Consider the following 25,869-nt stretch of genomic DNA (forward strand, 5'->3'; position numbering starts at 1 on the left):
TCCTCCTCGGGGCAGCTGGCACGGGGCAAGCTGGGCCAGTCCTCCTCGGGGCAGCTGGCGAGAGGGAGGCTTGACCGGCGTGGGGCGTTAGCAGGCGGCTCGCGGCCTGCGGCTGTCTCCCGAGCGAGAGCTCGGCCCGGGACGTCTGCTCTCTCTGGCGATCTGGCTCTCACTGAGCTCTGCTGGCGGGCTTTTGTACTTCCGGGTTGGGGCCGTGACCTCGGAGGGGCGGGCCTCGGACCCGGTGGCTCCGCCCACGCTGGGGTTGGAGGAAGCTCGGCCCTGTCAGAGACGGAGGGGTGCCCCACCGGCTCACTACACATGGATATTGATCGTTTTAAAAAAGATTCCTAAATTGATTGCATATCTGAAAGAAATCGCAATATTCAACATCATAATTTTCAAGTTACCTGATGTTCAGGTTTTTTTTTTTTTTTTGGTAAATGAATGTAGGTAGCAAAATTGTCTTATTTGGTTAATAATTCAACCTTTTACATGTATACTATTTGTTTTTACTATCCTTTTGTGCATAAAAGAAAACTGGAAGTAGACCATTTGGTTATGGCAATAGACAATAATATTTTTTGAGCCAGTTTTGTTGATGAATTTATGTAAAACTGCTTATCCTTTTTTCAGAACTTAACGTGTGATTTCCATCTTACCGTAGATTTAAAATTACTTTGTTTTAGCCCTTTCGGTCCCACATCTCATTGCTTTCTGCTTACATTTTCTGCTAAATTTTCTGAAATAGAATGTACCTAGCTTTTTATTGGTAACACTCAATTCTAGTTTGACAGTGCATACGTTAAAGTATAGAGAAATTTGAGTAGAATGCTCTGGAAGTATAACTTAAGGGGCATATCTTTCTGAAACAGTGATTCTGTACTGATATTAATAGAGAGTCCTGTGGCACCTTATAGACTAACAGATGTATTGGAGCATAAGCTTTCGTGGGTGAATACCCACTTATAAGGTGCCACAGGACTCTTTGTTGCTTTTTACAGATCCAGACTAACACGGCTACCCCTCTGATACTGTACTGATATTGTGAGGGTCCAGGATTGTTGTATCCAAAACCTTCTATATTTAAAATGATCAGCTGAAAAGATGGAATCTGAGAGTAAAACTGAATTCTTTACTTTATAGCATTACTACCAGTAATGAAACTTCTGACAGCAAAATTATGGCTTCAGTGACCTCTTTTATCGCTTGCCATAGATGCACTTTTGCAGATGTAACTGACTGGAACTTGCTAAATTCCGATACATGTGAAGTAATAGAATCCACCTCACTCATCTGTGTTGGCTCTGCACTGTTCTGTTAACAGGAGTAAAAATATATATTTGCTGAAGTCAGACAGAGCAGATATTTTGAGTGAGAAGGTGCCATTTTACATACTCTCCTTGCAGAATAGACCCATGCTTTGAGATTGAGTGTGGCTGCAGTCATATTTGGGGTAATCGTTTAGCACAGAATAGATTCTCAAAGTGCCTTTCAGACTTTTTGAACAACAGACCAAATTCTGAATGTCTCACTAAAGCTTTTGGCTCCTTTAAGTTTACAACGGAGATTGAGGAAACTGCACACTTGTTATTTTCTAGCTTGTATGTTTCTAAATTTCAGATTTGTTATTCATCTTGCATCTGTTTTTAGGAATGATCAAACAATTTCTTCGTGATGTGGATTGGGGTGAAATTGACTACCTTATTGTGGATACACCTCCAGGTACTTCAGATGAACATTTATCTATTGTGCAATATCTAAGTTCCTCACACATAGATGGAGCAGTTATAATCACTACTCCTCAGGTAAGAGAAGTACTGCTACAAATGTAATACCAGTTAAATCAAATCTTTGCTTTGGAACACTTATTAAATTTACAGAAATGACTATGTCCATCAACTATAGCATGTAGGCACAAAGGAATGTCTCCATGGAAGGAGATGATTTAACTCCGCCAATTGGCTTCAGAATCTTCTTCCTGCCCTTTGGGATCCATGCCCAGCACAATCCATTCATCACAACCAAATTATTGGATGCTGATCCTTAGAGATCAAATAATTTTCTCATTTAAATGACACTATGTTGAACTTCTATACAGCTCTGTGGCATGTTAGAGACTTCCTGAAGGCAAAGGACTCTGAACTTGCAATACTGTTGACTTACAGATGGTGCTAGGAGGGAAGTAAGGAATGATAACATTAGACAGCAGGAAGATACTAGTGATGTTGGGGTGGGGAGAATCGTGGTGAGCTTTTATTTATTTTATCTATTTAAGGACAGTAGAACCTCTGGGTTAGTATACTTTTCCTTCTTGGGATGTGTATAGTGGTTGGTTGGTTTTTTTTTTTTTTGGGGGGGGGGGGGGTTGTTTGAAGTCAGGCACCAGTGCTAAGATTAGTGGCAGAAGTGTAGCTAAATCAAAGGTACATTCTTAGTGGGCAATTTGAAGGAGGGGGAGAAGAGGCCAATTGTGCAGGAAGAGGCACAGTTTTCCAGGAGTAGGAGCAACAAGAAAACGTCCAGAGGCACAAGTGGCAGGAAACAAGTGGAATACTAAATAGGGAGTAGTGAGCAGAATGCAAGGGACATGGTAGGAGGGAGTGGAAGGAAATGAGTCAAACATGGTTTTAGTAAAGGGAAATCATGCCTCACCAATCTACTATAATTATTTGAGGGGGTCAACAAGCATGTGGACCAAGGGGATCCAGTGGATACAGTGTACTTAGATTTTCAGAAAACCCTTGACAAGGTCCCTCACCAAAGGCTCTTACGCAAAGTAAGCTGCCATTGGATAAGATGGAAGATGTTCTCATGGATTGGTAACTGGTTAAAAGATAGGAAACAAAGGGTAGGTATAAATGGTCAGTTTTCAGAATGGAGAGAGGTGAATAGTGGTGTCCCCCAGGGGTCTGTTCTGGGACCAGTCCTATTCAACATATTCATAAATGATCTGCAAAACAGTGAGGTGGCAAAATTTGCAGATGATACAAAATTACTAAAGATAGTTAAGACCCAGGCAGACTGCGAAGAGCTACAAAGGGATCTCTCAAAACTGGGTGACTGGGCAACAAAATGGCAGATGAAATTGAATGTTGATAAATGCAAAGTAATGCACATTGGAAAGCATAATCCCAACTATACATATAAAGTGATGGGGTCTAAATTAGCTGTTCCCACTCAAGAAAGAGATCTTGGAGTCATTGTGGATAGTTCTCTCAAAACATCCACTCTGTGCAGGGCAGTCAAAAAAAGCGAACAGAAGATGGGAATAATTAAGAAGGGAATAGAAAATAGGACAGAAAATATCATGTTGTCTCGATATAAATCCATGGTACGCCCACATCTTGAATATTGCGTGCAAATGTGGTCGCCCCATCTCAAAAAAGATGTATTGGAAAAGGTTCAGAAAAGGGCAACAAAAATGATTAGGGGAATGGAATGGCTTCTGTATGAGGAGAGATTAATAAGACTGGGACTTTTCAGCTTGGAAAAGAGACAGCTAAGGAGAGAGATGATTGAGGTCTATAAAATCATGACTGGTGTAGAGAAAGTAGATGCAGTGTTTACTACTTCTCATAACACAAGAACTAGGGGTCACCAAATGAAATTAATAGGCAGCAGGTTTAAAACAAATAAAAGGAAGTATTTATTCACACAATGCACTCTCAACCTCTGGAACTCCATAACAGGGTTCAAAAAAGAGCTAGATAAATTCACAGAGGATAGGTCTATCAATGGCTATTAGCCAGGATGGGCAGGAATGTTGTCCCTAGCCTCTGTTTGCCAGAAGCTGGGAATGAGCGACGGGATGGATCACTTGATGATTCCCTGTTCTGTTCATTCCCTCTGGGGCACCTGGCACTGGCCACTGTTGGAAGACAGGATACTGGGCTAGATGGGCCTTTCGTCTGACCCAGTCTGGCCATTCCTATGTTATGTAGGCATGTTTAATGAGAAAGGGGAGGGTTAGGGAGTGGTGTTAGAATCATAGAATATCAGGGTTGGAAGGGACCTCAGGAGGTCATCTAGTCCAACCCCCTGCTCAAAGCAGGCCCAATCCCCAGACAGATTTTTGCCCCAGATCCCTAAATGGCCCCCTCAAGGATTGAACTCACAACCCTGGGTTTAGTAGGCCAATGCTCAAACCACTGAGCTCCCCCTGTTAGAATTGACTTTGGAAAGAGCGAGTAAACCCGTTCCTGCACATCTTCCTCAACACCTTCACCAGATTAGTTTACAGAAAGACATCAAAAAACTAAACTAGTAGATGCAAAAGTAATATTTGCATAATCCCTTTATTTAAAGAATACTTTTCTCTGAAGATATGACATTAATGCAGGCGATATGCATAAAGATGGTTGATCCCATGCCAGAGTTGTTGGACAGATTTAAAGATGTTGGAAGCTAAATTGTTTGAATAAAGATCTAAATAGCTTGATAGTCTTTGGTCAGTCTCAGGACAGAAGATACCTTAATTCAGTAAACCAGATAATAGGTTATATGTTTAATCTGATGGTGGAAAACATGCTCAGTTGCTTGAAAGATTTCTGTGCTAAGAAAGTTTGCTTTGCAGGGAAAACCAATAGATGGAAAAAGTCCGGTACACGTGGACTGACAAAATAACACTTGCTTTTGATAGGAAATATCACTTCAGGATGTTCGAAAGGAGATCAACTTCTGTCATAAGGTGAAATTGCCAATCATAGGCGTTGTTGAAAATATGAGTGGCTTTGTATGCCCAAAATGTAAGGTAAGACTATCTAAAACTTATTGCTAATATTTTCACTCTTCTTAATATACGCAGTCCAAATGTATGTATGTTTTGTGGTGACCATAAGGGAAAGGAAAGGATTTACTTATCATGGCACAAACTTGCTTGATCTCCTGAATAAAAAAAAAAAAATCCTGTTTCTGTTGGTGGAAAAAGTATCAAGCTCCTTTATACAGGAACTGTTGTCCTTAGGTGCATTCCCGAGGCCAAGGATTAGTTTTGTAGGTTCTTTTAGGAGCCAGAACACTGTATAAAAATAGCAATTTTGAAATGGAGGCTTCAGCTACACAGCAGGATGTTACATGTTCGACATCTATATTTGAATAATAGACCTACTTTAAGATCTGTGTTTAACAACTCTGTCTTAAATGCTCCTATTATGAGGAGCCACCGGCTGGCATCTCTGAATAGCTGATGTGGGTTGTTGCAGCTTCTGTGATGTAGGAAATTTCTGAAGTGCTGTGTGTTCAAGCACTACTGCATCCTCCCTTCTTGTTTAGTTTTGCTTCTAAAAGCTTACGCAAACATTTAGATGTTTCTGTATTACTAACAATTTCCTTTAGATGTTGAACTCCTGATACCCGTTATATAAGTGAGCTACATGTACTGCTTTTGCTTCAGAACTTTCCTGGCACTTTCAACACATGAAAGTACAAACTGGGAGCATTATGGAATGGGGTGTAGCTACACTGTGTACCTTAATCGTTTTCTAAAAACATTCCCATGCCCGATTGTATGTGCTAGTCATGATAAACGGAATCTGAGGATTGGGCTAGGAAGGGAACAAGATGACAAACGACATGTTACTGACCCAGTTAGAGAAGGAACTGAAGGATGGTAACGACCAAACAAACATGCAGACTAATGCACTATCAGCTTGTCTTGGGAATGTGGGTCCATGGGTTTCAGGTGAGTTCCTTGGCATCAACCTATTACCCATTTGAACACATCCTCAAAGCAATATGAGTGCTTGAAAAATCAGACATAATTGTCAGTCTTTGCTCACGAGTCCCAGGTATTGGAAAGAATTAGGTTTTTGCAGGTCAGAATTAAAAAATAGTGACAGCTTTTGGCTGGCCACTCTGTCTGCTTTCAAATCCCTTGCTCTTGTAAATTTAAATTCTAACACACAGCTTTAAAATTAGGATTATGTATATACCACAATAAATGTCTTGGAGAAATAGTAACCTAAACTAGACAAATAGAGGACAAATGTATTTGAAATGGTACTTGTGATTTATATATGCACCTAAAGTGCTCTTAATGGGCAGAAATGATTTGTGTGAAAGCTTAAGTCAGATGTTTTAATTGGGTAGAACTCCAATGTGTTTAATGATAGTATGCCAGGAACCTACCGCACATAGCCATCAGAAGCCCACAATGTTGGTCCTGTTTTAATTGGGATTTCAATAAGTGATATTTGGAACATACCACTAAACAAAACAGAAGAACTGTCGTTCTCAAAACGATCTTTTCTGGCGTCATCTTTATATTACTTGTCCTTTTTTCTTTTACGTTACAGATTGAATCTCAAATCTTTCCTCCAACAACTGGAGGAGCAGAGAAGATGTGCCAAAATTTAAATATTTCTCTCCTGGGGAAAGTGCCCCTAGATCCTCAAATAGGTAAGCTTGGCAAATTGCATAATAAAAAGCAGCAGTGTGTTTGCCATTACTTCAGGGTTATTTTTGGTGTATCAGCTAAGGTTTAGACATACTCACTTTGATAAACACAAAACAGTGTCCAATAGCTGACTTTTTTAGAATGAAAATTGTTGTAAATATAGTTTGTGGAACGGTGATGATATGGTTTGGTCTGAAATGAGTAAAACGATGAGAGAACTTCCTGCTTAGGTTTAAACTTTAAATAGTAATCATGGCAGCTGTTCACCTTTAGTAACATGACTCATATAGAGTGTGCCATTTTTTTTTGAAAAACTGCTCATTTACAATTGCAGACTGGATGAAACCATACCACAAGGAAGAATAAAATCTTGTTGTATGAATTTAGGTAGATTTTTTTTCAGTGGATAATTAGATGTACTAAAAGAAAAGAAGTAGTATGTAAAGAACCAAGTTACTAGTAGATAATATATGCCAGTCTACACAGTATCCAAGTGTAAAGCAAGACCATCTTGGTGCTACTCTTTCATGGAATTAAGGAACAGCATCCCATGTAGATGGAAGGATGGTATAGTCAGGGCATGTGTCACGGAGTCACTGGGCAATGCTCTGGAACTACTCCATACAAAGCCAGTCAGGACTCTGGGGGAGTCTCCTCTCTGTGAGCAGACTGTCTCCAGGGCAAGAAGCTTCCACCTTCCTGGGTCTGACCTCGGAGCAGTCAGTATCCCCTGCCCCACCGTGCGCTTCCCACAGCAAGTCCGCGCAGGCGGGACTTCTGGGGAAGCCAGAGGGCCCTGCACCCCACCTCCGCAGTCAGACATGACTCTCAGCCAGCCAGTAAAACAGAAGGTTTATTAGACCACAGGAACACTGTCCAAAACAGAGCTTGTAGGTACAGAAACTGGACCTCTAAGTCGGGTCCATCTTGGGGTCAGGGAGGCCAGACCCCACGTCTGGGCCTCCCTCTCTTTCCCCAGCCAGCTCCAAACTGAAACTCTCCAGCCCCTCCTCTGGCCTTTGTCTCTTTCCCGGGCCAGGAGGTCACCTGATCTCTTTGTTCTCCAACACCTTCAGTTGGCACCTTTGCAGGGGAGGGGCCCAGGCCATCAGTTGCCAGCAGACAGGGTCTCGGCCATTCTCTGTACAGACAACATCACACTGGTCCTCTAGGGCTCTGCAACAATCGCACACCCTTATCCCACCACCTAGATACTTAAGAAAGGCATAGGGGAAACTGAGGCACCCACACAGTATTCAGAGAGAACATTAAGAACATTCCCACTTCATCACATTGTGCATCGGAAAACCTAGGACCTCAATCTGAAAAACGACATTGTTCTGCTACTTAGTTCTAATAGCGATCTATAAGAAAATAGCTACCATCCTTCATTTATGTGTTACTGACCCAGGAAGAACATAAGCCCTTGATTCACTGGACTGGTACAGCAATTTTGGGGAGGTAAATTTCAGGCAATTTTTTTTGTTTTGTTTTTCCTGCATCACAAGGTTTTTAGCTTATTTCCCCCCCCCCTTTTTTTTTTTTTTTGTTAAATTTTTTTTCTAGGCCAATTTTTTTTCTCTGAAATACCTGAGTCCCCAGCTACTTCATCTTACAGGAATATCATCCAAAGTAAGAATGTCATGTTAAAAGGCTGATGTGTGAATTACTTGTCTGAGCAATTAGTTTCTAAAATATGTTATGAAGGCGTCAACAGCATAATTTTGGAAGAATGGGGGGAGGGATAGCTCAGTGGTTTGAGCATTGGCCTGCTAAACCCAGGGATGTGAGTTCAATCCTTGAGGGGGCCACTTAGGGATCTGGGGCAAAATCAGAACTTGGTCCTGCTAGTGCAGGCAGGGGGCTGGAGTCAATAACCTTTCAGGGTCCCTTCCAGTTCTATGAGATAGGTATATCTCCACATATTTATTTTTTTTATATTTAGAATGTACAGTATAAGAATCATGAAATTGCACCATTTGTTATCTCTTTACTTGTCTCGAGAATTACTTCAGCCACTTATATTTTAAACAATTAAATTATGTTAAAATGGTAGCTAGTTAACTCCAGGTAACTAAAATAAGTGTGGCTTTTTTTTGACCTTCATTGAGTTCCAGCAAATACATCATGTACTCTTACTGACAAAATAAAATAGTTTTGCTAACTTTCTATGAGCAGAGATTTCTTAAATGGAATTTGGTAGCTTACCAGTGCTTGAAGTTTTGAATATGTCACTCTTACACTTCTGGAAGAGCAAATGTACAAAATGCAGAAAGTATTCAAATAGCAGAAGAAAAATGGGTCTAAAATTCTTTAAACCATTTCAAATATAAGTTAGGGTAATATGATAGACAAAATTTTGTGATTTATGCCCACAGCAGGCAATAGATCCATGCAGTGATCAACAGTACATAAAATAAGTTCACTACTACCTTGTTTTTGCCTCTTTGCAGGGATTCAAGAATATTGTGGCCTACACCACTCTCAAGAAAAATTATCTAACCAAGGAATGGAATAAATGTGCAGTTAATTATAGGAAAGCAACGATTGTGTCATGAATAGATAGGAAGAATGTAAAGATTTGTACTCCCTTTCTGTATTGCAAATAAATAATTTTTAAGTTAATGTGCTTGCTTTACTTTCCTGTTCTTGTTGTGTGCGATCACCATAATATTTGAACATCTAGTCCACCTGTTGTCTCAAAGCTTTGTTATAAGTTTGTAGAAATAAGTCACATAGTGCATCAGAGGTGAAATCTAAATGCAGAATTTTGTGATACCTGAAATCTTGCATATGTCGTTAGTGAAATTAATCTTCAAAGATGTTCAAATAGACTTTATTCAGAAACTCTTATATATTAAATACATATTTTCATTGGAACATTTACCTGTCTTTTTTTAAATTAGTACTTTCAAGCCTCCTTCATTTGAGGATTAATTGTAGTGTGCATTTCCATGCTGTGTTTCATTGGATAAGATCACTTGGACATCTTTTTCTTTGATTAGTAGAGTTCCATATTTAGAGTGCAGTCACTTAAATTTAGGATTGTCTCCTCTTTTGTGATCAGAGTGTCTGGGGAAAAAAAAATAAGTTTCAGCCTAGTGGGAACAAATTACTAACCATTTTTTTTACTTAGACAAGTTAACATTAGTTTCCTTATTTGTAATACAAGAAATTAGAGGGCAAGTGTCAAGGGAAAATTAACTGCATTTGCTTTCAAATTAAAATCAATATAAACTTGTCTGTGTGACTGCAGAACAGAATAAGTTGACTTGAGGGAGCTAGCTGCCTACTAGATTTATAGCAAGGAAATAAGTCGGTGTTCAGGCTTTATTACTTGGTGAATTAAACTCCTACAAATAAATTAAGTGCTGTGTTGCCAGAAATCCCTCTCAAATGTGCCTTTCCTCTGCTCTCCTCAACCCAATCTCTGATTCCAGACCCCCCTCCTTCATGACAGAAATTAGCCAAAGGGAGGAAAGAAAAAGGGGATGGGTAACTACTCTACTCTGCACTCAAGAAGGGTATTCGCATCCTGAGTGTTAACAAGTCTTTTGACTTGTCCAATGGTTAAACCTCCCAATCTCTGAGAAATGAGTAGCACATTCTGTAGGAAAATTGCAGCTATCTTTTATATTACACTACTGAAATTATGCTGCCTGATCTATGTAGTATGAATATCACAGAACTGAGTATTAGAAACACACAGAAATCAGGAATCCTCCAGAGGCTTTTATCTTAATGACTAAAATGACCCCAATCATTAACAAACAAACTCTGTATTAACTTCTCAAACAGAAGCAAGAAATTATTTTCATAGGATATAAAGCTAGTCTTTGGCCTGTTTTAAGTAAAAATTGAAAATTTCCTTCCTGCACACATTGCCTTTTTATGTTAGCTTATAACTGCAACCAAGGAACTCGTCACTAAAAATCTGAGTTTGACATGTTTTGACCACACAATTCTTTACTCTTGTTCAGACAGAGTTGATGCTCTAGAATAGTGTTACTTAATAAATGTTGTCTTATTGCTTATCCATTTTTCCAATATCAGTCCTCAACTTACACAGTCACCTAGTGGTTATGTATTTCCATATCCTTCAGGACATCCATTCCCTGAATTTCTTCTTCTCTCCTGTAGAATGAACACATGAAATCTAAAGACGATGTTCTACTAATCTAACGCTGCTCCAGCATTAGTATCTAGAACATCTACTGCAATCATTCCTCAATCATTTTTGTTGCCGCCTCTAATGTACTTTACAAAATCTTAATCTTAACTATTCCAAGGCGGTAATACAAGAGCACACAATGGGTTTGTTATAAAACACATTTGTGATGTTGCACTCCATATGCTTTATGAAAATACGCTTGGAATGGGAATATAATGTAACTGGAATGTGCTTTTATGCAAAAGGTCTCTTGTAAGGTATTGCAAAGCTTATAACCTACTGAGTGTGGTCATCCTATTTGTATGTATGCATCAGTCTTGTATCTAAAACTAGAAATATGAAGTTAACTCTGAGGTCCTATTGTAATTATGTAAAGTGTGGGCCATTAATGGTGGTTTAGAATATTTGATGGCTCCTATTGACTAGGACAATTGGCTGTAAATGGCTGTTTACCTGCAAGCCTTCCTGTGTACGGGATGAAGAATGAGGTATCACAGGTCATGTGACCAGGTAACATGATTCTGGAATCCATCTTAAACTTGGTGCTTTTCCAATTAGGAGGAGGGGTGGAGACCAAGAGACACACAAGATTCCCGCCTTGTGCCAAAGAGATAAAAGCAGGTGGAACAGAACAAAGGAGGCTGCCAGTCATGAGAAATCCCCTAGTTACCACCTGAGCTGGAACTAACAAGAACTGTACCGTGGAAAGGATTGGGCCTAGACTAGGAAGGAGCCTAGTCTGAAAGAAGCTTATTGGAACATCTCTGTGGGTGAGATTTACCTGTATTCAGTTTCTTAAATGTATTAGGCTTAGACTTGGGTGTTTTGTTTTATTTTGCTTGGTAACTTACTTTGTTCTGTCTGTTATTACTTGAAACCACTTAAATCCTCCTTTTTATAGTTAATAAAATCACCTTTGTTTATTAACTAACCCAGAGTAAGTGATTAATACCTGGGGAAGCAAACACCTGTGCATATCTCTTTATCCGTGTTATAGAGGGTGGACAATTTGAGTTTACCCTGGATAAGCTTTATACAGAGTGAAACGGATTTATTTGGGGTTTGGATCCCATTGGGAGCTGGATGTCTGGGTGCTGGAGACAGGAGCACTTGCTGAGCTGTTTTCAGTTAAGTCTGCAGCTTTGGGGGCGTGGTTCAGACCCTGGGTCTGTGTTGCAGCAGGCTAGCATGTCTGCTAAATAATTAGCATGTCAGAAATGGTGATAGGTCCAAGTCTTTCCTAATGTGTGGCGCCCAGTACTGGACCCAGTACTCCAGCTGAGGCCTCACCAGTGCCAAACAGATTGGGGGCAATTGCCTCCTGTGTCTTATATATGACACTCCCGTTAATGCACCCCAGAATATTAATGGTTTTTGCAACTACATTGCAATGTCAATTCATATTCAACCTGTGACACCCAGATCCTTCTCATCAGTGCTACGGCCTAGGCAGTTATTCCCCAGTGTGTAGCTGTGAATTTGATTTTTTCCTTCCTAAGTATAGTACTGTGCACTTCTCTATCTAGTTGTCTAATGAACTGAAGAACATTATTATTGGTAGTACTTTCTTTGGAAGACAGTACTACCAATAATATTAATTTTCTGATGTTCATTAGACAACTAGATAGAGAAGTGCAAAGTACTTATCAGACAGTTTCTAGAAAACGATCTTATTTTGGAACCAGTAACTGTAACTGAAGTTTAAAAGGCCTCATTTCAAACGTATGCTATACACCAGTGGTGGGCAAGCTGCGACTGTTTGCTGTTCCTGGCCAATGGGAGCTGTGGGAAGCGGTGGCCAGCCACGTATGAGTCCTGCTATATAACTTGTTACATTACAGCCCTAGAAAGGCCAGTATGATGGTATTGACAATAAGCAGCAACTGCTTATTTCCAGTAAGGCCTGCCAAAACATTAAATGATGCAGTGTGACAGAGTGGTCTGGTGCAAGCCATGGAGACCAGGAGGCTGGGTGGTGAAAGGATGTTAGTACAAATATTATCCAAGTCCAGAGAAGACGTGCAAAAGTAAAACCCAACTGCAGAGTGGTTTCTCCTTTTTGTTTCTCTGGAACGAATAGTTCTTTAGCTTGGGGTATTGCATAGGTGGAGTTTTCTGAACTGAAGCTGCAGTGGTGGCTGCCAGCAGAAACATTTGACTTAGGAGAAGAGGGCTGATTGACCAGAACCTAGCGGGGGTGGAGAGTAAGGAATTATACAGTCTGTGCCAGGCCTAAGGGATTCACTTCAGTTTGGGAACAGAAGCCTGCTCTACACCTTCTTGAAGCTGTCATTGAAATCTTCTAACTTAGATTCCCTAGGAAGTGAGAATTTAACTTAAACTTATGTTTTTAATAGACTTGTTTTTCTGCTCTTGTCCCTTTCACTGTACTTATCACCCCCAGCTCAGATGCAGTTACCTCATGCTTACCAGCCTTGTCAACTTCAAATAAAACGAAGTGCTAAAAGAGAACACTGTCCAAATAATGGGACAGATAATCAGTCCAAGCCAAAAGATTCGAGCTTCAGCTTCAGTTGAGGCAGCTATGCTTGTAGATACCTAGAAAGAAAAACCCTAACAGTGGGTAAGGACTGAGGCATGTTATTTATATGCATTGTCATGTTCCTGTTTCATATAATATCAGCTGTAGCTACCTGATATAAATGATTTCCTATTGCCTGGCTGTATGCTTCCTTAGGCTGGCATTCAGTTAACTGAAATCATTGCAGCATGGGAGAACAATTTACAGGTTCTAAATACAGGATTAATTTTCTTTACACAGACAAAAATTGATCATGCCCTGAACTCTACTTAGTACCATAGTTATGCAGGGTAACTAGTTGAACCACCAAGCATTTTAGACATTTATATTCTGCATGAAATAGCCAACTCCACCAGAGAGGTCCTTTGGGGCCATCTGCCTGTCCCAAGTCAGGATAAAGGAGGAGGGTTGGGTGTGGGGCTAGCAACTCCACCCTGTAAAAAATTAACTTGCTACAGAAACGCCAATAGAGATAACAGAGATTTTTAGCCTGGAAAAAGAAGGGTCTTCAACTCGAAGACGCATGATGCTGGGTGGTGAAAGTCATGAGGAAGCCACTAAGCCGATTACCCTTCTTGCAACCAGGAGGATTACCATCGGTACATGGAACGTGAAGACCATGTACGAGTCAAGAAAGACTGCGCAGGTCGCAGCAGAGATGAGGAGCAACAACCTGACCCTACTAGGCATTAGCGAGACAAGATGGACGCAAGCTGGACAGAGACGACTGTTGACAGGAGAGCTGTTGCTGTATTCTGGACATGAAGAGAGTGACGCACCCACACACAGGGAGTAGGCTTCATGTTGTCCAAGCAGGCACAGAGAGCACTGATTGGTTGGGAGGCACATGGTTCCAGGATCATCACAGCATCCTTCAGAACTAAAATGAAGAGGATTAAGATGAATGTTGTACAGTGCTATGCTCCAACCCATGACAGTGAAGAGGGGGACAAAGACTATTTTTACAACAGACTTCAGAAAATATTAGAGATTCTCCCAGACAAAGACATTACCATCCTTATGGGAGATTTTAATGCCAAAATTGGACCTGACAACACAGGATATGAAGAAGTCATGGGGACCCACTCTCTGGGAGAGAGGAGTGAGAATGGAGAGAGATTTGTGGATCTGTGTGCACTTAACAACCTGGTCATAGGAGGTAGCATCTTTCCTCACAAGCGGATCCATAAGAGTACCTTGGGTATCGCCAGCAGGCACGATAGAAAACCAGATCGATCATGTCTGTATTAGCAAGAAGTTCAGAAGATCTTTGCAGGACGTTAGAGTTAGAAGAGGAGCAGATGTAGTGTCCGACCACCACTTAGCGGTGGCCAGATTGAAGCTGAAGAAGAACTGGATAGACACGTTAGATAGAAGAGCGAAGTACAACGTCAGCCTTTTGAAGGATCATAAGATCAAGGAAGATTTTGGACTGACGCTGAATAATAAGTTTTCAGTACGACAGGATCGGTCTGAGGAAGAGGAAGACAGTGTACCCAACAGATGGCAGAAAGTGAGAGAGACACTTAGGTCAGCATGTTAGGAAGTGCTTGGAATTAAGAAATACCAGCAGAAAGAGTGGATCACAGCAGAGACCTTGACTAAGGCCTGGTCTACACTACGACTTTAATTCGGATTTAGCTGCGTTAATCCGAATTAACCCTTCACCCGTCCACACTACAGAGCCAGTTAATTCGAATTAAAGGGCACTTAAAATCGATTTCTGTACTCCACCTCGACGAGCGGAGTAGCGCCTAAATCGATTTTGTTAATTCGAATTAGGGTTAGTGTGGCCGCACACCACCGAATTACTGTGTTTAAATTAATGGGGTAGTGTGGCCGCACACCACCGAATTAATGTGGTTAAAAACCGAATTAATGTGCTTAGTGTGGCCGCGCACAATCGAATTTATACAACCTGTTTCCCAAATTCGAATTATCTAAATTCGAATTAATCCCGTAGTGTAGACATACCCTTAGCTAGAAGATAGAAAGAAGAAGAAGGCAGTAGTTAATAACAGCAGGACTAGAGCAGCAAAGGCTAAAGTGCAAAAAGAGTATGCTGAAGCCCATAGAGTAGTGAAGAGGAATATTAGGAAGGACAAGAGAGATTATGTGGATGGACTGGCAGCAGAAGCGGAGCAGGCAGCATGCAATGGTAATATGAAACAGCTGTATGACATCACCAAGCGACTGGAAAGTTCAGCAAGCCAGAGCGTCCCGTCAAAGACAAGCAGGGAAAGTCTATAACAGAAATAGAACAACAGATGAATAGATGGGCGGAGCATTTTGAGGAACTCCTGAATAGAACAGCACCATTAAATCCACCAGACATTGACCCAGCCAACGAAGACCTTCCAATCAATTGTGACAGACCAACCAGAGATGAGATCAGAAAAGCCATCACTATGATGAAGAATAGGAAGGCGGCTGGACCTGACGATATTCCAGCAGAGGCCCTGAAAGTAGATCTGGATGTTTCAGTGGAAATGCTGTACCCCCTCTTTGAGAAGATATGGGAAGAAGAAGTGATTCTGGCGGACTGGAAAGAGGGATATCTTATTAAAATCCCCAAGAAAGGAGACCTCAGCAATTGTGCCAACTACAGAGGAATCACACTTCTGTCGGTGCCAGGGAAGGTCTTCAACCGAGTCCTCTTAGAGAGAATGAAGGATGCCGTCGATCCACAGCTACGAGATGAGCAAGCAGGTTTCTGGCAAAATAGATCATGCACGGACCAGATAGCAACGCTCCGCATCATAGTCGAGCAGTCTATGGAGTGGAACTCCTCGTTGTACATCAATTTTTATGACTATGAGAAAGCATTCGATAGCGTGGATTGAGAGACTCTCTGGAAGCTCCTATGAGAGACTCTCTGGAAGCACTATGGCATCCCAGCAAAGGTGGTCAACCTGATTAAGAACTTATATGACGGCATACACTGTAGAGTGATCCATGGAGGGCAGCTTACAAACAGCTTCCAGGTGCGAACTGGAGTCAGACAAGGATGCTTGTTGTCACCATTTCTCTTTCTCCTTGTCATTGATTGGATTATGAAGACATCCACTTATGAGCATAGGAACGGAATCCAGTGGACGTTGTGGACCCAGCTTGATGACCTGGACTTTGCCGATGACCTTGCACTCCTTTTGCATAGCAAACAGCAGATGCAAGAGAAGACCAACGTAGTGGCAGCCACGTCATCACAGGTTGGCCTCAACATCCACAAGGACAAGACCAAGATCCTCAAGATTAACTCCATCAGTAATGACCCAGTCACACTGAATGGAAGCCCTCTGGAAGAAGTGCAGTCCTTCACCTATCTAGGCAGCATCATCGACCAACAGGGTGGCATGGACGCAGACATCAAAGCAAGGATCGGTAAGGCAAGAGCAGCTTTCTTACAGCTCAAGAACATCTGGAGCTCTAGAGAGCTGTCTTTGGCAACAAAGATTAGACTGTTCAACTCCAACGTGAAATCAGTCTTATTGTATGGAGCTGAAACCTGGAGGATAACTAAAACAACCACCAGGAAGATCTAGACCTTCATAAATAGTTGCCTTAGAAGGATTCTCCAGATAAGCTGGCCAGATACCATCAGCAACATCTACCTCTTGGAGAGGACCCGTCAACTTCCAGCAGAGGAAGAAATTAGAAGGAGAAGGTGGGGTTGGATAGGACACACACTACGCAAGCAGCCAACCAACATCACTAGACAGGCATTGCGGTGGAACCCCCAAGGCAAGCGGAAAAGAGGCCGTCCAAGAAACACCTGGCGACGCGACCTTCAGGCTGATAGCATAAAAATGGGCTATACCTGGAACCGGCTAGAGCAAATGGCCCAGGATAAAGGACTCTGGAGATCTGTGGTTGGCGGCCCATACCCCGATTGGGGTGACGGGCATGAGTGAGTGATGAAATAAGCCATTCAAATCCAAGTTATCTTCAACAATATGAAAGGAAACATACTAACTGGTAGAACTCAGTTGGTTTTATTTAAATGCTACCAAATTATGAAGTACCCTGGGCCTAGAATGAGTATGTCCAGCACTCTACACTGTTTAACAGGCAGGATAACGTTTTAGGAGCAATTGTGAACCGAACCGCCTCTTACTTTTCAAAAAAATCAAAGTGTCATTTTGGCTTTTATTTTATATTCTTATTTAATCTCACCTTGGATTTTAGAAAAACTAGGAGTACAGATCAGTCTACTCCAGTGGTCCCTAACTGGTTGATCCTAGAGACTCTCCCAGCCGCTCGCAGAAGTGGCCCGGTTTGGGGGGAGGCGGGGGGGGAGGAATCTATGCACACTGCTCCTGCCTGCAAGCACCGTCCCCTCAGCTCCCATTGGCCACAGTTCCTCGTTCTTAGCCAATGGGAGCTGTGGGGGCGCTGCCTGCAGAGAGGGGCAGTGGGCGGAGCCACGTTCCCCCCAGGGGCCGCAGAGGCGCATCGGTCCTTTCCGGGAGCGGCATGGGGTCAGGGCAGGCAGGGAGCCTGCCTTAGCCTCCCTGCGCCGCCGACCTGGAGTCGCCTGAGGTAAGCGCTGCCCGGAAGGAAACCGCACCCCAGTCTTGATCCCCGCCTCCTGAAGCCAGTACACCATACTCCCTCCTGCACCCCGAACCCCCTGCCCCAGCCCTGACCCTCCTCCCAGAGTCAGCACCCCATACCCCCTCCTGCACCCTGAATGCCCCAGCCATGCCCCCCTCCGGGAGCCAGCACACCATACCTCCTCCTGCACCTCAACCCCCCTGCCCCAGCCCAGACCCCCCTCCCAGAGCCAGCCCCCCCATACCTTCTGCCCCCGAACCCCCTGACCCCCCTCCCAAAGCCAGTACCCCATACCCCCTCCTGAACCCCCCTGCCCCAGGCCTGACCCCCCTTCCAGAGCCAGTACCCCATACACCCTCCTGCACCCTAACCCCCCCTGCCCCAGCCCAGACCCCCTCCCAGAGCCAGCACCCCATACCCCCTCCTGCACCCTGAACCCCCTGCCCCAGCGCAGCCCCCCCTCCCAGAGCCAGCACCCCATACCCCCTCCTGCACCCTGAACCTTGCTGCCCTAGCCCTGACTTCCCTCCCAGAGCCAGCACCCCATACTCCCCCTGCCCCAGCCCTGACCCCCCTCCCAAAGCCAGCACCCCAAACCCCCTCCCCCTGCTCAGACCCCCTCCCATACCTCCTGCACCTCAACACTCTGCTGCTGCCCAGAGCCCCCTCGTGCACTCAAACTCCCTCCCAGAGCTTGCACCCCTCACCCCAACCCCCTACCCCAGGCTCAGCCCGGAGTCCCCTCCCACACTGCAAACCCTTCAGCTGCAACCCAGAGCCCGCACCCCCTCCCAAACCCCAATCCCAGCCTGGTGAAAGTGAATGAGGGTGGGGGAGAGTGAGCGATGGAAGGGGTAGATGGAGTGAGTGGGGTGGGGTTTCGGGGAAGGGGTGGAGCCTTGGGGAAGGGGTCGATCCTGGGTTGCCCTTAAATTCAAAAAGTGATCTTGGGCATAAAAACGGTTGGAGACCACTGGTCTAGATATCTAGATAATACTTAGTCCTGCCATGAGTGCAGGGGACCTCTGGCGATCCCTTCCAGTCCTACGATTCTATCACTGATATAAAGCTGAGATCTTATCTAGACAGTGAAATCTAAGGTGCCTGTACTACTATCAGCCACCAGGTACTGGGACATCCGTTTTCAGACACCCAGGATATCAATCTCCCCGTGACTGTTTTGGGAAGGGAATTGTATTAATTTTCTTTTCCGATGGTTTATCCCCCAACGATTCCTATAAAGTCTTCTGTCAAGTAATACTGACAATGCTCAGTAATGCGGGAGGTGTGGGGTGGGATATGGGGGGGGGTCTCCAAAGTCAGTTTCATGTGCTGCAAAGCAGATTTGTGCTACTGCAAAATCTTGACAGCAGGGAGTGCAGCTCACATCTGTGTTTCTTAAACATCTAAAAGGTACCAAAGTTTTTAAAGGGGCCCGGGAGAAGAGGTGGGGGGGAACACCCAGGCCTAAACCCTCCACAGCAGCAGTGAGCAGGGCCTTTTCAGTGAAAATAAATGCCAGATGTGTAGTGGCAGTAACTGAAATGACCTTTTCTCCCCATCTCACACAATTTCCTTTCTGTCCCCCCCCCCAGAAAAATCCCCTACCCCCCAAAAGTCAAACTTCCCTTCAAGCCCAGCTATCTGTAACCCAATAAGGATATAATATCCAGTGCTGGACTTTGCTAGTGATGTGAAATGCGCTCCAGTACTAGGATGCTGGCTGTCAGTTTTAAACTAGAGGAATGCCTAGATGTGGGGCCAGGGGGTGGAGGAGAGGACAAGAGGGAAATAACTGATGGGGAGGGTCTGGGGTTAAAGGATCCAGGCGTAAGATGCCCTGGAAATAGGGACTGAAGCTCCATTCTGTATCCATAGGAAGTTCAGAGTGGCTAAAGAGTTGGCAGTGGTGGGATTCGAACCCACGTCTCCAAAGAGACTGGAGCCTTAATCCAGCGCCTTAGACCGCTCGGCCACACTACCAGCTGTGAAAAGAGACAGCTGCCTGCTCCTCTCCCTGTGAGGGCTTGTCTTCACTGCTAAATTAGGTCAACAGTGTAAACTGGAGGAGGGACCCCTCAGCAGCTCAGGGGAGTTTCTGGTAACAGAACGAATTTCTTGCTCACAAAGATGCAGCAGAGAATCTGATGATTTCAGGAGCCTGGGGAAATGGACGTGGGGAGACAGGTCAGGTTGCTAGGAAGATAGGATGCTGACCCCATCAGGAAAAGGATAGATAGAAGACAGAAAAGATCCGATTGCCTCTATAGCAATCCATGGTACGCTGGAAGGCATTTGCAGCTGTCCCTCCATCCATCTGGGAGGGAGGCCATGCCCCCTTGCTACAAGTCCCCTGGAAGGGCCCAGTTCAGGGGGAATTAGAACCCTAACTCTGCGGGGTAGCACAGTACTGAGGGTAGGGGGCCCTGGCCCTCTGACAGGGTGGGGCACCAAACACTTAGAGCCTCTGACCTACAATCAGGGTAGGGCAGCAGTGTCCATAAGCGCCGGCCCTCAGGCAGGGCAGGGCAGCAAAGTCAGGAGGCTCTGGCCTGTATTCAGGACAGATCAATACTGCGTCTGTATGCCCAGACCCTCAAACAGGGCTGGGGGGTTCTGGCTCTGGCAGACTGCCAACAAACACAGGTCTCTTGGCCTATGTTGGGGAGGCTGCCAACCCAGGGGTGGGATGGCAGGGGTAGGGGGATGCAGGTCCACCTGACTGCTATCCTTCCCCTCCGGCAACTTGTCTCCAACTGAGCTGGAGGTATTGCCTTTTATACTTCCGGTTCCTCTCCCACCGCTCTGCTTGCGTCAGGGCACGTGTGGGTGTCCTGGCTCTGCCCACCGTGGAGAGGTGGGGGAGGGCAGCTGGGAGGGAGGCCATGCCCCCTTGCTACACACACCTACATCTTGAATATGCGTGCAGATGTGGTTGCCACATCTCAAAGAAGATATATTGGAATTGGGAAAGGGCAACAAAAAATGATGAGGGGCATGGAACAGCTTCCATATGAGGTGAGATTAATAAGACTGGGACTTTTCAACTTGGAAAAGAGACGACTATACATATACAACTATATATACAATATAACTATACATATGTACTATACAACTTGGAAAAGAGACGACTATACATATACAACTATATATACAATATAACTATACATATGTACTATACAACTTGGAAAAGAGATGACTATACAATATAACTATATATATACACACAATGATGGGGTCTAAATTAGCTGTTCCCACTCAAGAAAGAGAACTTGGAGTCACAGTGGATAGTTTTCTGAAAACATCCACTCAGTGTGCAGCGGCAGTCAAGAAAGTGAACAGAATGTTGGGAATCATCAAGAAAGGGATAGATAAGAAGACAGAAAATATCATATTGCCTCTATATAAATCCATGGTACGCCCACACCTTGAATACTGTGTGCAGATGTGGTCACCCCCAGCTCAAAAAAGATATATTGGAATTGGAAAAGGTTCAGAAAAGGGCAACAAAAATGATTAGGGGTATAGAACGGCTTCCGCATGAGGAGAGATTAATAAGACTGGGACTTTTCAGCTTGGAAAAAAGGCAACTAAGGGGGGATATGATAGAGGTCTATAAAATCATGACTGGTGTGGAGAAAGTAAATAAGGAAGTGTTATTTACTCCTTCTCATAATACAAGAACAAGGGGCCACCAAACGAAATTAATAGGTAGCAGGTTTAAAACAAAAACAAGAAAGTATTTTTTCATGCAATGCACTCTCAACCTCTGGAACTCCTTGCCAGAGGGTGTTGTGAAGGCCAATACTATAATGGGGTTCAAAAGGGAGCTAGATAGATTCATGGAAGATAGGTCCATCAGTGGCTATTAGCCAGGATGGGCAGGAATCGTGTCCCTAGCCTCTGTTTGCCAGAAGTTGGGATTGGGTGACAGGGCATGGATCACTTGATGATAACCTGTCTGTTCATTCCCTTTGGGGCACCTGCAATTGGCCACTGTCGGCAGACAGGATACTGGGCTAGATGGACCTTTGGTCTGACCCAGTATGGCCATTCTTATGTTCTTATGACTAAGGAGGGATATGCTAGCGGTCTATTAAATCAGGACTGATGTAGAGAAAGTAAATATGGAAGTGTTATTTACTCCTCATAACACAAGAAGTAGGTGTTACCCAATGAAATTAATAGGCAGCAGGTTTAAAACAAACAAAAGGAAGTATTTCTTCACTCAATGTAAGTCAACCTGTGGAACTCCTTGCCAGGGGATGTTGTGAAGGCCAAGACTATAACAGGGTTCAAAAAAGAACTAGAGAAATTCATGGAGGATAGGTCCAATGGCTATTAGCCAGGATGGGCATGGATGCAAAACCATGCTCTGAAGTGTCCCTAGCCTCTGTTTGCCAGAAGCTGGGAATGGGCGACAGGGGATGGATCACTTCCCTCTGGGGCACCTGGCATTGGCCACTGTCAGAAGACAGGATACTGGGCTAGATGGACCTTTGGTCTGACCCAGTATGGCTGTTCTTCTGTTCTTAGAAAGTGTGTGAGGGGCATTGAAGATCCAGACGGGGAATGTAGGAGAGGGAGCTGGGGGGGAAGGTCTGGGGGAATTTGAGCTGCATCAGGAATCACACAGGGGTGCACAGGATGGGGTGGAGCAGGATGGGGAGTGAATCTGGGGTCCCAGCTCACAGTAATGTCCCGAGCTCCCCAAGTCCCACTGACAGCTGAGCTCTTCCTGCCCATTGAAGCCTGGAGAGACAGTGGGTGGTGGGTGAGTTTGTTCCTCAAGTAACTGACAGAGCCAAGCAAGGAGCAAAGAAATGTTTGCTTCAGTCACCAGGTCTCTGTTTCTGTTGCTCACTCTCTCTCTCCCCTTTGATAATGAGCATCAGTAAGAGAAGAAAAGGTTAAAACATCTGCTAAGTGGTGGCTAGGTTTGGATGACAAATTCAAAACCACCACAGCGCCCTCTAGTGTGACACTGACACTATCAGATACTGACCTTTCACTGACACTTCACCGATACATGTTTCCCTGAAGTACGTTGCTATGATTATTTCAATGGCCCCTACACCGATACCTGCTGCCCCTTCTGGCTGGTTCATTGTGCTATTTGGAATCTGCACCTAAAATTACACCCTTCCTGGGAGCAAGATTCAGAACTGCCCCAGGAAACCCCATTGGGTTTCAAGTGCAGCACAGGCAGGGAGGTGAGGGGACAGCACAGGGGTCTCTGAGCTCTTCCTTTGTCACAGGGAGTGGGGTCTAGTGGGCTAGAGCAGAGGGGGCTGAGAGTCAAAACTCCTAGGTTCTAAACCTGCTAATGTGGGGACAGTGGAGACCAGTGGTTAGAGCTCAGGGGTGGAGGCTGCGAGTCAGAACTCCTGGGCTCTATTCCTGGTTGGGGGGGTAGGGGTGGGGACTAGTGTGATAGAGCGGGGGGGGGGGCTGGGAGTCAAAGGCCTGGTCCACACTACCCCCCCACTTCGGACTAAGGTACGCAAATTCAGCTACGTTAATAACGTAGCTGAATTCGAAGTACCTTAGTCCGAACTTACCGCGGGTCCAGACGCTGCAGGCAGGCTCCCCCGTCGATGTCGCGTACTCCTCTCGCTGAGCTGGAGTACCGGCGTCGACAGCGAGCACTTCCGGGATCGATCCCAGAACACCGATTGCCTGCCGTCGGACCCGGAGGTAAGTGTAGACGTACCCAAAGAGAAAACACCTCCCTTTTCAGCACAATGCACATTGAAGAAGCACAGGGCTTCTCATTCCTTAGGTTCTGGCACCATCATGTGGCCGTTTCATTTCACTTCTTATTGTTAAAAGTTTTGGGTACTTCGCGCAGAAACGTTATTTCCTGGGGAGAGACGGAGGAGTGGAAGCTGCATTGATTTAATCCTCTGAAAAATAGATAAGGATTAAAATATTCCCCAGACAGCTCAGTCCCAACCGTTCCCCCTCGCTGCTGCCAGTGCAGCTCAATTCTGCCCACAGCCCCAAGAACTGCTGGGTGCAAGTCCTGGGCCTGATGTGAAGTGAATTTAGGGATGGTGTTTGATTGTTTTTCTCATTTTAAATGTACTTGATCATTTCCATGGCAAAAATATTTGTACGACACTGTGAGAAAAGGAAGAAACCGTGAAAATACCCATGGGAGAGAGGGGGGTTTCTGAGAGCTGGGGTAGAGATGGAGATTTTCATGAAAGGGGGAGAGGCCAAAGTAGGGCCTTTAGCTGGAGCAAAGGGGGAGGTTTTTTGTGCAGTTCCATTTTATCCAGCCTCAGATCCTGTAGTCCCTAGTGACCCCCCAACATGGGACCTAGAACCTCCCCACTGGCAAAGCCCTGTGACTCCTGAGAATAGCCCCACTGGTCTGGCCCCACTGTAAAACTGCAGAGCCCCCCAGCACTCACTCTCCTCCTGGCAGCCAGAGCGCTCTGCAGAACTGCCGGGGTTGCTCTCCTGGGTGTCTGGTCAAGGACAGCTACCGGCTTCTCCTGAGAATGCAGCTGAGAAATGACTCGCCCTTCTCTAGACTGTCTCCTGTGGGCTCTGAGAGGCAGGCTGGGGCCTGTATGATAAAGTTGTCAGGGTCCTTCCCCACTCTGAACTCTAGGGTACAGATGTGGGGACCCGCAAGAAAGCCCCCTAAGCTTATTTCTACCAGCTTAGGTTAAAACCTGGTACGCTGCCACCACCAAGTGATTTAACAAGAAACAGGGAAAGGACCACTTGGAGTTCCTCTTCCCCCAAAATATCCCTCCAAGCCCTTACACCCCCTTTCCTGGGGAGGCTTGAGAATAATCTCCTAACCAATTGGTTACAAAGTGATCAAAGACCCAAACCCCTGGGTCTTTGGACAATGGAAAAATCAGTCAGGTTCTTAACAGAAGGATTTTATTAAAAAGAAAAGGTAAACATCATCTCTGTAAAATCAGGATGGAAAATAACTTTACAGGGTAATCAGATTCAAAGAGCCCAGAGGAACCCCCTCTAGCCTTGGTTTCAAAGTTACAACAAAACAGGGACAAACCTCCCTCTAGCAAAGGGAACATTCACAAGTTGAGAAAACAAAGATAAACTAATAAACGTTGCCTGGCTGTTACTTACAAGTTTGAAACGTGAGAGACTTGTTCAGAAAGATTTGGAGAACATGGATTGATGTCCGGTCCCTCTTAGTCCCAAGAGCAAACACCACCAAAAACAAAGAGCACAAACAAAAGCCTTTCTTCCCCCCACCCCCAAGATTTGAAAGTATCTTGTATCCTTATTGGTCCTTTGGGTCAGGTGTCAGCCAGGTTACCTGAGCTTCTTAACCCTTTACAGGTAAAAGGATTTTGGTGCCTCTGGCCAGGAGGGATTTTATAGTATTGTATACAGGAGGGTTGTTACCCTTCCCTTTACAGTTATGACAAAAGTCCATGCAACATTCCCCTTTCATTCCAGCCCTGGGATGTCTCCAGTTTCCCGCTGTCCCCTGGCTCCCACTGGCAACAGCAAATGAGGCAATTTCAGGCTTCTCCTCTCTCCCTTCCTGGAATCAAGTTCATGTTTTTACCACGTGTTAAAGCAGCGCGACCCCCCCGGGTCTGGATTAAGGTCACAAGTTCCCAATGTCTCCATGGAAGAGACTTTTTAAATCCCAGCTGTGTAGAGGGGCCATTTCCCACCTCTCTTTCACACACAAGCACAATTTCCTTTGCACAGACACAGGAACAGCAAGATCTTTCTCTGTCCCTTGTGCAAAGCAGAGTGTTAAATTCCATGGAACCTTCCTCTTCTGCAACAGAAACAAAGGACAAACCGAGAGGGCCTGGGCACATCCAGTCACTCCCCAGCTGCTTTATGCTGCTACTGTTATTTCATGGAATGCCTCTGGAATGGGGAAAGAGCTGAGTTCACTCCATGTTGAGGGGAAAAAAGGACCTTGAACCGCTGTGCCCAATATCACAAATTGTCTTCCATGGAGACACTGGGAACTTGTGACATTGATCCAGACTCGGAGGGTTCGGGCTGCTTTAACTCTTGTTATTTCTCCTTCTGCCGTGTGGCTGGAGCTCCCGCAGGGAAAAAATGGTGGTTGGCAGCCTCCCTATCAGCACCTCCCTCTCCCTCTACAACTAGATCCACCTCATTAACCACCGACACAGGCTAATCCTGCTGCAGATAGAAGGGCAACCGGGAGCGATTCTTTGCTGT

The 25,869-nt window shown here is 44.7% G+C and overlaps 1 protein-coding gene and 1 non-coding gene across 2 annotated transcripts in view; one reads left to right on the top strand and one right to left on the bottom strand.

Moving 5' to 3' along the window:
- The window catches only part of LOC112114616 (cytosolic Fe-S cluster assembly factor nubp1-like), a 25,370-nt gene extending 16,348 nt beyond the window's left edge, over positions 1-9,022 (top strand). Inside the window, exons 6-10 of the mRNA XM_029913621.1 lie at positions 1,654-1,808; positions 4,643-4,753; positions 6,297-6,408; positions 7,964-8,029; positions 8,851-9,022. Coding sequence (XP_029769481.1) covers positions 1,654-1,808; positions 4,643-4,753; positions 6,297-6,408; positions 7,964-8,029; positions 8,851-8,915 — 509 coding nt within the window. The 3' untranslated portion in view covers positions 8,916-9,022. The remainder of the gene's footprint in view (positions 1-1,653; positions 1,809-4,642; positions 4,754-6,296; positions 6,409-7,963; positions 8,030-8,850) is intronic.
- Positions 9,023-19,565: 10,543 nt separating this feature from the next.
- On the bottom strand, positions 19,566-19,647 carry TRNAL-AAG. Its single transcript has one exon. It is a non-coding gene; the product is annotated as a tRNA-Leu (tRNA).
- Positions 19,648-25,869: the final 6,222 nt, after the last annotated feature.

This window comes from Terrapene carolina, unplaced genomic scaffold, assembly GCF_002925995.2.
Source record: "Terrapene carolina triunguis isolate 2854851 unplaced genomic scaffold, T_m_triunguis-2.0 Scaffold751, whole genome shotgun sequence".
Lineage (NCBI taxonomy): Eukaryota > Metazoa > Chordata > Testudines > Emydidae > Terrapene > Terrapene triunguis.